The sequence below is a fragment of the Brassica oleracea genome, chromosome C3, assembly GCF_000695525.1.
Source record: "Brassica oleracea var. oleracea cultivar TO1000 chromosome C3, BOL, whole genome shotgun sequence".
Classification (NCBI taxonomy): domain Eukaryota; kingdom Viridiplantae; phylum Streptophyta; class Magnoliopsida; order Brassicales; family Brassicaceae; genus Brassica; species Brassica oleracea.
In genome coordinates, this window is record NC_027750.1 from 8,006,108 (window position 1) to 8,020,341 (window position 14,234).

General features: G+C 33.5%; 2 protein-coding genes and 1 pseudogene across 3 annotated transcripts; 1 reads left to right on the forward strand and 2 right to left on the reverse strand.

Annotated features, from left to right (window-relative positions):
- Positions 1–3,438: 3,438 nt before the first annotated feature.
- Positions 3,439–4,508, forward strand: LOC106333956 (uncharacterized protein At2g39795, mitochondrial-like). Of its 2 annotated transcripts, none has more exons than XM_013772335.1 (3): positions 3,439–3,730; positions 3,801–4,093; positions 4,202–4,508. In XM_013772335.1, exons 1-3 carry the CDS (start codon positions 3,494–3,496, stop codon positions 4,392–4,394), a joined length of 723 nt encoding a protein of 240 aa, XP_013627789.1. In that variant the 5' UTR covers positions 3,439–3,493; the 3' UTR covers positions 4,395–4,508. The 2 variants fall into 2 exon arrangements, with proteins under 2 accessions (XP_013627789.1, XP_013627790.1); XM_013772336.1 differs by having other exon boundaries at positions 3,870–4,093.
- A 1,266-nt stretch (positions 4,509–5,774) lies between these two features.
- On the reverse strand, positions 5,775–8,087 carry LOC106329798 (annotated as a pseudogene).
- A 645-nt stretch (positions 8,088–8,732) lies between these two features.
- On the reverse strand, positions 8,733–12,690 carry LOC106329799. Its single transcript, XM_013768433.1, has 6 exons — positions 12,529–12,690; positions 12,256–12,487; positions 9,761–9,898; positions 9,632–9,684; positions 9,382–9,524; positions 8,733–8,863 (listed from the first exon to the last, which is right to left on the reverse strand). The coding sequence occupies exons 1-6, from the start codon at positions 12,688–12,690 to the stop codon at positions 8,848–8,850; spliced, it is 744 nt and encodes a 247-aa protein (XP_013623887.1). The 3' UTR covers positions 8,733–8,847.
- Between the last annotated feature and the right edge of the window lie 1,544 nt (positions 12,691–14,234).

The window sequence follows — 14,234 nt, forward strand, 5'->3', positions numbered from 1 at the left end:
AACTCAAGCACTATGATCATCTACTCATCAAGCACTATGATCACCCACTCATTTACCAAATTAAGCACCATCTTTGTTATTTTATGTATTGTTGTTCACTATAAATACCATCACTCATCTCACTCTTTTGTACACCAAAAAAACAAGAACAAGAGTTTATAATCAAAGAATCATTACATTTTCTTCTTCCTCCTTATAATAAACTATCTCCCTTATATTAGTGTTATTTGCTTCCTACGGATATTAAATTCTACTCTTATTTAAATTTCTCGATACTATAAATTATAAGTTATTTCATAACAATCCGGTCTTATTTAACAGGAAACCCGGAGTGACATTTCCCATAATGCGAACCGGGACCTACAAAGGTGTGCCAAGACAATATTTGCATAGTCCATATGGTATTATATATTTGTCTAATCACACATTGAAAAACATGTTCACAAAACGAAAATGAAATGGCAGCACGCAAATATAGAATGAAAAGCATGATGACATTTATAATGTTAAAGAAGAGTGTAGAGATAAAGTTATGTGGACAAAAGAAAAATTCAAAGAAAAAAAATGAGAGACAAAGCAGATGTTAAGAACAGGAGTTTTGCTACATTCACATTAAAGCTTCCTTCATAATAATACCCAGTCTGCTCTCATTACATGCTCCCCCTTTTTGTCATCTTGATACCTTATCCTCCCGCTTATCTTTGCTTTGTTCACATCACAATTCATATAAAAATAACCCAAAACAAATCACAGTAATTATTTTTAGGATTAGAAGCTATGTAAATATTGTATATTTTAGACACTATAAACAATTCTACTAATTTCAGAATAAAAGTAATAAACTAAGAATTCAATATTTGTTCCACTCGGCCATAGAAAGTTCAAATCTACTAAGAATTGTTTTCAATGTATTATTCTATTTTTATTTCAAATTGAATAATTAAAAATAGAGTTAAATTTTCGTTGAATTTAGTTAAAAATAAAACGTAGAATACAAAAAAAAATTGATGAATATAATTATTCTATTTTAGAGTTAGAAATGAAATAAACTTAGAGAAAATTGCTTTCGCTGTTGAGGCTAAGAAAGGAATTGATAAATGGAGTGATGGCCTAAGATGGAGCAAACTAGGGCTGGAGAGTTTTGGAATACAGATGGGCCAATAGTGGCCTGTTTCATACGTCAATCTTCACAATGCTCAACAAGAGAATTTGCCACTACAGAAGAGAAATAGAAGCCTTAGGGCAGGATTATCGGGGGAGGTGGAGAGAATTTTTAGTGGGTTTTTAAGGGGGATCCCACTTACGCGTGGCTGTCCACGATTGGTTGCGGCCCACGATTGGTTAATTTTTCTTTTTTATTCAGACAAAAAAAAATTAAAAAAAAAATCAAAAAACCCATTTGGGTTTCAGCGTTTATCATGGTCTAAGATTATGATTATTAGGGAGTTCTTAGAGTGGAGTTCTTAGCGGAATATAAGAACCCGTCTCTTAACTTTTAAATAAAAAAGTTAAGAACCGGCTCTTAAAACTCTTATTTAAGAACCGGTTCTTAGTTATTTTAGTTAAAAGTTAAGAGACGGATTCTTATATTTCGCTAAGAACTTCACCCTAAGAACCCCCCAATAATCATGCTCTAACCACACTTGAAATCAACAAATCAAACACACAAGCTAAATTACATTTTTTTTTTGTAGAAAACCAGAACATCATATAAGAACAAACAACTTCTCTTCTCTTTTTAATTCGAGAAATTTTCATGTTTACCACTTTGTTGGTACAATTATTCATGTTTACCACCACTAAAGAGAGATTTTCAAAAATACATTTTTCATTAAGTGGCAAAAAACTTTTATACGCTTGTTCTCTTTATATATAATAAATAATTATTTAAGTAACTAAAAATAAAATAAAACAATATTTTTTTTATGTTTTCAAATTATAATTTTTCAAATTTGAATTTTTTATAATTTTTTTTTCCAAAATTTCTTTTGAAAATAAAAAAAATATTTTTATTTTTTTAAGTATTTATTTATATGTATATTAGAATCCTAAATTTCACATTTCAAAAACTATATCTCACCATTCAACTCTAAACTCTAATATAGATTGGTTAACCCTGTGGTTATAAATGTCTTTTATCTTTCACTAAAAATGAGGATAAAAATAGTTAGTGTAAATATGAAAAGATGTGGTACTATGAATGTGATATTTTTGGCAATTTTTTTCTTAGTTTTCACATTTTTGTCTTTAATTCCTCTGTTTTAAGCAGTGTTTTTAAAACCGGACCGATCCGATGGTTGGACCGGGTTCGACCGTGAACCGGTTATATAGCCGAGTTGGTCTAGTAATTGGTTCGACCATGAACCGGCCACATAACCGGATTATATTTCAAAGTTATTAAACCAATAAGAACCACTAAAACTATCGAAAATCTATAAACCATCCATATAAACAAGAAACTAATTTATATTTATAATATTTTATGTTCAAAATTGATTTATATTTTAACTATGCATCATGTTTACTAATATTACTTTTATATTTACTACTAAAAAAATATTAAACCATATTATTGAACCAGGTTTGACTCGGTCGAACCATATTGAACCGTGACCCAAAATATTTCCGGTTCAGCTTCCGGTCCGGTTTTAAAAACACTGGTTTTAAGCAAAATGCATCTGAGTATCACGTGTAGACAAGTTCGATCCATAGTTTTTAACCACTAGCCATAATCACGTCCAAGTGGTCCAAACTTATTTCGGAGTAAGACATCTCTCTTCTGTATGTTTTTCTGTCTTCTTTGTTCTGTAGATGATGATGATGTTCACTGGCCAGTTACATATAATCTAAAAGAAAGGAAAGCAACTTATACAAAAAAAGAAGCAAATGGGACAATGTTATAACAAAAAGTAGGAGATCGAACCTAAACGGGTATTCCATAAACCCTAGCTAGCTAATAGACTGCTTACCACAATGAGCACAAGAGTGTGAATATACAATGCTCACTGTATGATGATCTTTCATAGTCTAAACGAACGAAAGCTACGCAACAATCAACAAGAAGATACACAATCGATTTCAGAAATCAGCTAAAAACCCTAAGATTAACAAAGCTACTCTCGATCCCCGATCAAATCAGCATAATCTAAACATAAATCAATCAAACGTCGAGTCCTTTGATGAATACGTAGCCCTGCCGCTTCTTTGAGGAAGTGAGAGCGGGAAATCAAGTGAATCTCGTCGCTGAGTTTGTCGTGTAGATCCTCAACAACTGCTTAAATCTCTTGTGAATACTATTAGTGAAATATTAGAATATTCTCTTGTATATTTTTGAATATACCTAGTATTCTGTTGTAAAGATCTCGTAGATCACGTCACTACTCAGCCTTTATAAGGCGGAATTTTACCAACTTTCAGATACCTCCATTTATCTCCCTCTCTCTCTCTCTCTCTCAGAGTTCTTCGTGTTCTTCCCACAAACCCTAGAACGGCGATGTCTTTGTTTTGTCCAGTTTCAGTGGCCACTCTTCCTTTCCGTCCGGCTAGATCTCCGGCCGCGAGTCTCCAAACTGGTGCCCAGAGAGTGACTTTTGGTCGTAGCCATCAGTTCAGCCGCCTCATTTCATTCTCGAGCACTTGGGCGCTTACACCCTCCTCGAATCTGCTTAGCCTCCTCGAATCTGAGATCGAAAGCTCCGTTATTAACGAAGACGCTTCTGACAATGACGAGGTAAGTTCTATACTTCTTTATCTGCCATATTCCCTATCTCTCTCTCTCTCATGTGTTTTGAAATCTACAGTTGCCAGAATGGTTTCCTTTCCAAATGATTGATCGTCCAACTGAACGAGTTCTGCATCTGACTAGGAAGTTTGGGGATGAAACCATTCTTGTCCTAATTGACCGACCAAAGGTTCCTCAAGATGATGAAGAACTAGTATTTGGGATCCCCATGGGTGTCTATGTGTCGAAAGATGATGATGGTCTCCGTCTCAAGTTTGGAGTCAAAGCTTTCGCCGATGAAATTGTCATTGACAGTGTAGCTGTCCAACAACGCCGAGAATCTAAGTGGTCCTACCAAGGACCTGACATTGAGTATGTTTTGATTCAACGAGGCTTCTTATATATATATATATATATATATTAATGAGATTGCATATTGTTATATGACTGAGTTTTGGGGTTTTTGGGGTTTTAATGCAGTGACTTGGATGAGAATTTGCAGAAGGCTTTCAACAAGTTTTTGGAGATCAGAGGGATCAATCCCACCATCACTGACTTTTTGGCAGATTATTTGGCCAACAAAGACAAGAGAGAGCATCTTCGATGGCTCAAGGATGTCAAGTCTTTTGTTGACATCTTAAAACTCTCAAATAAGAGTGAAACTTGTAAGTGAGTTTTATGTTTTATGAACTTGTTATCACCATTATCAATAGTTGTTGATTTTGGTCATTATTATTCAGACTTTATGTAATATATCCGAAGTATCAAACCATTTCATTTGGCATCATTTACGACCACCTACCGTTCATGTATCAGTTTGATTTTGCTTATTATTCATAGTTTTAAGTAAGATCTCCGAAGCACCAAAATATATCTTGGGGGTAGGGTAGAGATAATACCGGCGTATTATTATTGAACAGAACATTAGTTATGTATTTTGAAAATTAAAAGTAGTAAAAATGTACTTATCTTTTTTTTTTTTAGTAGATTTTTTCTTAGTTTCCCATTTTCTTTGGACTGCTTCACAAGATCTCTAGTTCTAAAATGTGATTCAACACTTGTCTCCTCTAAAGTATCATTACCATCAATTCCCTCCTCTGTTTCACTATCAGATAAATCAACTACATCGGTGGATTTGCCAGCATCACCTTCAAACAACAAAAACATCTTATCAACTCCTCCTACGAGAAGAAATACCATCTCTGTTTCCCCCTGATATACTACAGTCTTTAACCGGTGTGGTAACACAAGGCGAACAACCTACATGACACAAAAAAAGAAACCCATAAACACAAAGATGATTTAACCGATCTATGATTCAGTTTCTACATTCTAAATCCAACCTCACCTGAGACCTGATGATTCCCTACACAAACGATCCAGTGAAAATAAATACGGAGAATGAATATTGTCATATGACTGTTGGAAGAGATCACATTGGATATGTGATGGACGAACTGAGCTGCATCACCAAAAAGAGGAGACACTGACTCCTATGGATGATGACTGGATTAGAGTGAGACGTTTCAGCTCGGATCATCGGAGAGATCCGAGAATCCATGGCTTCGATTAAGATGAAGCTGAGCTTGAATAACACGGGAAAGTGAGGAGAAAAGGCTAATCAAAGCTTGAATGAGGAACGTTGAACAAAGACTCTATCTGCACTTTAGAATTATATATGGGAGATCAGATCGACTCTAGAGGATGCTTGGAGAGGAACGGTCAGTTTGAGTTGGACACGTTCTACTAAAGGCGAGTATATATATGAAGGAACGGAGGGGCGGGATCAGATACAGGTCAACGAGTCAAGTGGCCTGGTTATCACGTTATTACTTCAAAGTCGAGGCAAGTAGTTCATTGCTGGTTGCCATCCACCGGCGTAGTCTCTCCTCCGGGTTTGTCACAATAAAGCTGTCTCACCTCTCAGCCGTGTTACATGTAACATTCCTATACAAACTCAAGCCATTCTAAGTGTCCTTATTAAATGACAGGCCATCTTCTTGAAAGAAATGAAGATTATTGCTAACTGTGCAGTCCTTGTGTTCTTTTAAACTTACTGATCCACCCTTGCTTTCTTTCTTTCATTTATGTACAAAGAAGGTTAACGTTACAAATAAATAGACACATTTTACCAGATGTTCTGGATCGATGATGATACATTACATATTGGCTACAACGGACGGGATCTCCGCCTCCACCTCAGTTTCTCCTTCAGATCCTTCCTTGGTCGTCTGCAACAATTTTTTAAGCACAAGCTCAATCCGGTTAACAAACCAAATTATGCAAAAGTTATTCGGTTTAACTAAAACCGGGATTGCTCTATTTGATTACTTTGTGGTATGCAAGTAAGTACCGTACCTGAGGAGAATCCTTGGACTTGGTGGTTTCAGAGAGATACAGAGCCAAAGCTCCTTTCCCACGGAGAATCTTGGCTCCAGAGCCTCTACGCCCTTCTCCTTCAACTGCTTCTTCATCCACCACAACCGCCTCTATCATATCCTCGTCCGGTATCTGAGAATATGAACATGGTTTAAGTGTCTGAACGTGTATCTAATCACATGTGTTTGTAAGTAATACAATAAGAGGTTAAGTACTTACCTCGTACATAGAATCCATGAGGATGCTTTCTAAAAGAGCTCCTAAACCACGAGCTCCTGTGTTTTTCGTTATTGCTTTTCTAGCTATTAGCCGCAGAGCTGTTTCCGTGAAATGCAGCTTGACCTGAAGACAAGAGTAGAATAAAGATTCGGCTCAAGATTTTGAACAGAGAGAGGAGAGAGAAGTAGTTACACTGTTCATCTGATACATCTTCTTGTATTGCTTTCCAAGTGCGTTCTTGGGCTCCGTTAGCACCTGTAATCCAATGATTTTGAGAATTGCAATGATGTTTATGTCAAAATCAATTTTGACCTGCATAAGTTGGTTCTCTGTTAGAGCAGACAAGCTGACGAGAACTGGGAATCTTCCAACAAACTCAGGTATTAAACCATAAGCAATCAGGTCACTGCTTTCCACCTGCCACCCGCCCTCATGTTAGCACGCACAGGAGCACCAAACCCTATTGAAGAATCATGGCGCCTGTAAAAGAAAACACAATCAGTTTACTTACATAAAGGTAATGTTTGGGGGATTTGCTCATTAGTCATACCTCTCTGAGATGGTCTTTTCGATGTCTACGAAAGCACCACCACATATGAAGAGTATATCTTTTGTGTCTATCTGCACACATTTTGACAGAGTAAGAAACAGAGGAGGCACCTTAATCAACTCTAACACTCCAATCATCATGCAAAAGAACATTAGAGTAGAGCACAAGTAACAAACCTGGATGTTGTCGCCTCTAGGGTGCTTTCTAGCGCCCTTCTCAGGTACGTTAACGATCTATTCCCAAATAAAAAGAGAGAGTTAGAAATTATGTATCAACCACAAAAAGAATTATTGGGATCTTACTTAAACTGTAGACTTACAGTTCCTTCAAGCATTTTAAGCAATGCTTGTTGAACACCTTCTCCTGATACATCTCTGCTGATGTTTAGGCTTTCTGCCTGGCAACCCAAAAATGTCCAAAGAACATTATTTATCTAAGAAGCAGATACAACAATATTCAAGTTTCACAAATTATTTGTATCGCTAGCCTTCTTTGTTATCTTGTCGACTTCGTCGATGTAAACAATCCCCTGTAGAGAGAGAGAGATGAAAACCACTCATCACAAATAATATAAAGAAATTGATTACAGTGGAACCAAACCTAAAACACCTAAGAGTCCAGCATCAGCTGTTGTTTTCATAAAAAGATGAAACTTTCTAATTACAATCAAACTAGAAAGTAGAAACTAATCTCTGAATAGGCAAAGTTGACACTAGCACCATTCAAAGCCTAAAGCATCACAGACATGTTAAGCCACAAACGATCATCCACGAGCAAATTATATTAGTGATGAGCCTAATTTCATGAACTAATCATCAAGTAACAACACCAACATCATATTCACCTTTTTAGCTCTCTCCTGACCAATCACGAACTTGTCCAAACCATTACAAAAATCTCCTTTGGTGTCGGAAAATTAGACCCAACAATCCTCTTTCGAATCCGACCCTGTTCCGTTACCAACACCAGTACTGGTTCCACCACCGCCACGACCAAGATCATCACTCAACGGTAACGGAAACTCCATCGCCGGTGGGTCTCCTTGAGAGCACAAAAGAGCAGAATTTACACCGTTCACCTCTCTCCTCCCACAGGCCTGAGAGAAGCGATCTTGTTACGGTGGAAAAATGAGTGGCGGTTGAAGATGAAGTGACGAAAGTGAGAGAGTGTAAGAGAAGCGGTTTCTCTCGTGGTGTTTGACCTCAGAGCTGCGGCCATGGCGGTTTCTGAGGAAGAAAATCAACTGGAGGGAAAAGGTAATTAGCAATTGATTTTTGGAGATGGGGTTTCGAGAAACGAAGGAAAGACTGAAACTTGAGCAGACGGAAAGGATGAAGGGTGAGAATAATATCTATTTCAAAAAGTCGTCGTCTTTAGTGAGGGATCTTATGCAATAATTGGTTAGAGCGTCGAACCGGGTCAGTCTATACGGGTTAAGCTGCGGATTGAGTTTATTAGTTTACAGATTCTAATGGTTAATCTACTCCGCTGCAGATTGAGTTTTATTACAGATTGTAATGGTTAATTTTGATATGTTGCAGATCGATCGAATTTGGTATCAATCATTGCATTATGCTAAAGTCTACTAGGTTCGGGATGTAAAGGCAATGTTGTTACTCTTCAGACGTATATTCACTGACAAAGTTTTGTCCCCCAAAAAATAATCACATCCAAGTTCAAGAAGAACCATGGGAGCAAATGTGACAATGCTTTCTCAGTATCATTCTCAAACATGAAGAGAGCATCTGCAACAGCGTTCGTTGGGAACCCCCCCCCATTTCCCTTAACGCCGTGAACCCATTTGCAAACTCTTGAAACTGAAGAGAGTGTATATCTCCAAAACACAACGGTTGATCTCTAAATACATGAATAGAGTGTGATAAATGGAAATAAGATAAATGCAGCTTGGTGGGATTATCACCATAGTTTGCAACAGCGATGTTGACAACTTCTCGGCTGAGCCCAGCATATTTCATCACTACAGGATCCACACCCTGTATTGGAAACCCAACCTCATTAATGATATGATAGAGCTTCAACAAATCTAAGGATCAGACTACATTGTAATGCAAAATCTAATCTTGAACCCAATTCCCACAAAACAAAACAAAACATGTTTTATTAAATTACGTTCACACTTGTTCTTTAAAAACTCATACTAACAACAACCTTGGGCCTGATCAAAAGAAACTTCCATAGAGCAAACCTGAGGATCATACTAAGTGTAAAGCAAATCTAATCTTGAACCCAATTCCCATTAAGTAGTACACAAAACAAAACATGTTCGTATTAACAACCTCGGGACTAACATGTTTTGTAATGTAAGATCATACTACAGTGTAATGTAAGATCTAATATTGACCCAGTTCCCATTTAGTAATACACGAAACAAAACATGTTCTGCTAAAGTACGTTCATAGATGATGATGATGATCCACACTTATTCTTCCATACTAACAACCTCGGCCTAACTCTAAGAAGCTTCCATAGAACAAGTTAAGATGAGCCTTACCATTGAAGGTGTCGGTGGTTGAGGAAAGTTAGACGGGGGAGGAGGTTATCCTTCTCAGCCTCCGCAAGCACCTTCCTTTCTAAACAGAAATCAAACTGAAAGCTGCTCCGAGTAATATCTCCAACTCGAGGCAATAACGGAGGCTGATAACATCACAATTCACAACACAGACTTAAAATCTTCTATCCCAAAGTTGTAAAAAATGAGAATTTTCAAATCAGAATCTATAAAAGTTAGTAAATTTTCTCACCGGAGGAGTGATCCGATGCTCAGGCTTAAGAGTCACCTTGATTCCTAATCCAGCTAACCCATACAAAAAACGAGCATCAGCTACATATCTTATAAAGCAATTCAAGATCAGATCAGACCAGAGACTTACATGAAGATGAAGAAGGAGATGAGTTATGTTGAAACGACGGAGTTCTCTCCGGCGGAGGGAAAAACGGTTGGTCGCCGATCTTTGGGTATTCCGGAGGTCCGTTGTACATAGGGTGGGGCGATGCTGGTGAAGGAGGTCCTAGTATGTCACATTTATTTTAAAAAAATTACATATAATCATTTATCATTTATTAAAAAAAAGATAATTCTCTCAAATATTTTTTTTTTGTTTTTTTCATAAAAAAGCTTTCAATAAGCAAAACGACCAAAATAATTTTTCAATTTTTTTTAATATTTATTTTTTATTCTTTTTAAAAAATTTGAAACTCTCCTCAAAATTCTACTTAAGTCTAAACTAATTAACTTTAAAGTAAAAAAATATTTTTATCCTTTAACAAAAAAAATGTTGGTCATTTTTCTCATTGAGATATATTTTGTAATTTATCTTAAAAAATCTATATACTAATTATTGTAATAGTTATTGATAATCTATATACTTAATTTCAGATTTATCGATTTAGTATGTCATTTTTATTTAAAGAAATTACATATAATCATGTTAAAAATAATTAGTAGATAAATAACAAATAAAATTTAGAAGAACCAAATATGTATAGTATAATCAAATAACTATTATCTAAGAAAATCAAAATATAATTATTTCCATAAAAGAAATATCCAAAAAAATATTTTCAATGTATTATATATTTGCTACACTGTAATTCGATTTTTATTTATTAAATATTAAAAAACAAATTATTCATTTTTACCATATTTTTGAAAATATAATTATGTTAATTATGTCAATATAAAATGTAATTATTCATTGTCTAGATTTTTGTAAATTAGATTATCCAAAAACAAATATTATGTGTGTTTTGGTAATAATAATTTATATTTTATTATTTCCATAATAAATATTTTACCATTAATAAGAATTTTATTTTATTATTTTGAAAACCAAAAACCATAAACTAGAAATTAAAATCTAAAATCATCATTCATGTTTTTTCAAAAACTAAAATCTATTGTAAAAAAAAATCTAAAACTAAAATTTAAAATTTAAAATCCAAAAACTAAAAATTAAAATCCAAAATTTATAAACCAAATAAACAACCATCACCCATATTTCAACAATTGCGCTGGAAGATTCCACCAGCATCTCTTACAAAAACCAACGAATTGTTTTTTTCTCCAAGGTACTGCTTGTTTATTAGGAAAGTAAAATTTAGTACAAAAAAAAGAAAATAATTCTTTTCATTCTCGTATCCGTGAAATAGTAACAAGGTTTTAGTATGTTTCTTGGTCTATAATAGATTAGATATAAAAAGTATCAAATAACACGAAAGCTTTCGAGAAGATGTATCAACTGAAAACGACTTCGTTTTGTAGACTTCCGGATCTTATTATATCAATTCGTTATAAAAGACAATTCATTTACCACAATATATTTCTTGACAATTTTCTTTTAAAAATGATTTCTGAAGATACAACTGCACAATTAAATTTTGAAAATATAAGTTCCATATGCAAAATAAGATTGATAGTATGATCTTATTTACATTTAAAGTTTGATGACATAAAAAAAATATAAACATGAATATTATTATAATAAAATTTTGGAATTTCAGTTAGTACTACTATTCTATTATTCTATTGATCTACGGTGAAAAAATCAGAAAACTATAAATGCAAAGAAGAATAGAGCATCACCAGCGTCAGCGCATATTCATACAATCTTCTTACCATGTACTGATCATGATAATATTTTTATACGGACCATGTACTCATGATAATATAAAGATGTATCTCATGTGAAAATCGTCTGTTTGCCAAGTCGAATAACTAATAGTAGAAAATTGGGGGAATCTTGATCATAAAAGTTTTATCTCATGATATATAGGGATAAAGGTGGTTACCTTTTGAGCTACCATGAAATCTAGTTACAATTTGTCTTTTTCTTCCCCAAAATGATTGGAAAAGAATATATCTGTTGTACCCTAAACAATAAGGATTGAATGGGACCACAATTAAATTATGGCAGGAAAAAATTAATAGTTTCATATCTGTCTACATTTTTTTTTAAAGTAGTGATGGTTTCAATAATCTCTTAAGTAATAAAAACATATATATATATATATATATATATATATATATAACTTCGCAGATCCATGAAACTACTAAATCCCCAACTAAAATTTTTTTGATCGATTTTAGCAAAAATTATCACATAATTTCAATAGTCATTTAACTTTAGACACAGTAGTGCTTCCGTAAATAATTGATGCGCTTTATTGTCTGTTGTTTTCAGATTAGCAAGTTATCAGTGACATAATTAAAAGAACTCTAATTAAAAACCAAAATACTGCCAGGATTAAAAAAACTGATTCAGGTAGTGATATGATAACTGAGAAAATAAAATAGAAAATCTAAATCTCACATAGTAGCAGATGTCATACTATGATTCGTCCTTATTAAAGCATCCATAATCATTACCTTTTCGTGCTTCCGTCACCGCCGCATTCTTCAGGTCAGCACCGCCGGAACCCTTTTCGCCGGCTTCACGTTTACCACCACCGTCGGATCCTTCGTTCACCACCGTCTCATTCGTCTCAAGCTTTGACTGAATGTATTTTTTATAAACATCGTCCACAAAGCCTCCTTCACTCTTCTCTAACATCCTTTTCCAATCACTCGCGGTGATCGCAAAACCTAAATCCTTGGCTTTCTTTTCACAAATCTTAATAGCTTCTGGCAGATTTCCCTTACGCTTTTCTTTGCGAGATTTGGTGTAGATTGTCCCCAGCTCTGCTTTGGTTCTCGTCTCCAATTCCTATCTTCTTCCTTGTCGCATCGAACTCGCGTAGGTCCTCGCTTGTAAGAGATCAAACGAGCAGAAGCTGGACCAAAGACACTGACAGAAGAAGCCATGGTAGACATTTTCTCAGAAAGAAAGAACAGAGATGATTTTTTTCTTGGAGAAATAACCCGGTGAACAAACGCTATGGGGGTGGGGGAGAAGGAAGTTAAGAGGAGGTTGTTACTTTATTCCTTTTTTTTGTTGTTTACCGAAAGAAAGAGAGAGAGAGAGAGAGAGAGAGTCTGCGTGGAAACAATTACTTTTTTTTTTTTTTTTTTTTTAGCTAAAAAAAAGACTATTAATACAGTTCTATTTTTTGGACCTTTTCATATGATCATATCTAACATTTTGAAATAAACCTTGAGAAATTGGGGCACATGTACATAATAAAAAAAAGAAATAAAGTGTATAACCATAGCAACAATTAGGTTAGAGTATTCTGTGTATTTTATGTAATATTACTTGTTTTACCTTTTGAACAATCTCAATTTTCATCTTTCTTTTGTCTTTTTTTCATTTTTTTTTCCTTTGTCTTTTTTTTTCTTCTCTCCTTCCAAATTTTATTGATGTATATTTTTTGGATCAAATATAATTCAACCAAATAATTATGTTAGTAAATATATACATATTTTTTTTACACATGGCATAACTAAAAAATTTTGAAACATATTTTTAAACAATATCTGACAAAAATTATACTATTCTATTCATTGGTTATTATCATCAAAGTGATGGAGGCAAAAATCTGCATTAGATTTTTTGAAACAGATTTTTAAAATAGATTATTATCATCAAAGTGATGTTTGATGCTTCACACTCGAAAGCAAAAAATAAAGGCTTATTTCAATCCTATACTAGATTGACGTGCACAGATATTTTTCTAGTTTATAAATATATTTGATTTTATTAAAAATAATTTTAATATATAATTTTCATTTTAGTGTTATATATTGTGTAAATCCATACTATTATTTTTTATATTAATTTTATACTTTATAATTAATTTTTATTACTTACTAATATATTTTTAAATTAGATATAATAAAATAACAATATGAAATAATTAAATAAAGATTTTTTTTTTCAAAATATGTTTTTTTAATTTATACATTTTGCATATAATACATTTTAAATTTTATTTATTTATATTATTGCAAAAATATGTTTAAGATAATTTATATTTACACGTTGTCTTTAAGAAAATATACTTTACATATATCATATTAGTATTTTACAGAAATTATAAATATAAATAAATAAATTTATACATGATATGTAAATATGTTTAAGATAATTTATATTTGCACGTTGTCTTTAGAAAATATACTTTACATATATCATTTTAGTATTTTACAGAATTTAATTAAATAAATAAATAAATATATCATTTCAGTGACATATAATAAATTTATATATGATATGATTTGTTATAAGTGTTTGCCCCCGGTAAAATTTGATCCCGGATCCGTCACTGAACATATATAAGCTTGTTTACATCTATAAATTTATTATATATGTACTACCTCATATTTTTGTCAACAAGGACAATCTAAGTTAAATGTTTATTTGATATCTTTTTACTAATAAATATATCAAAATATCAGTTATCATCAAT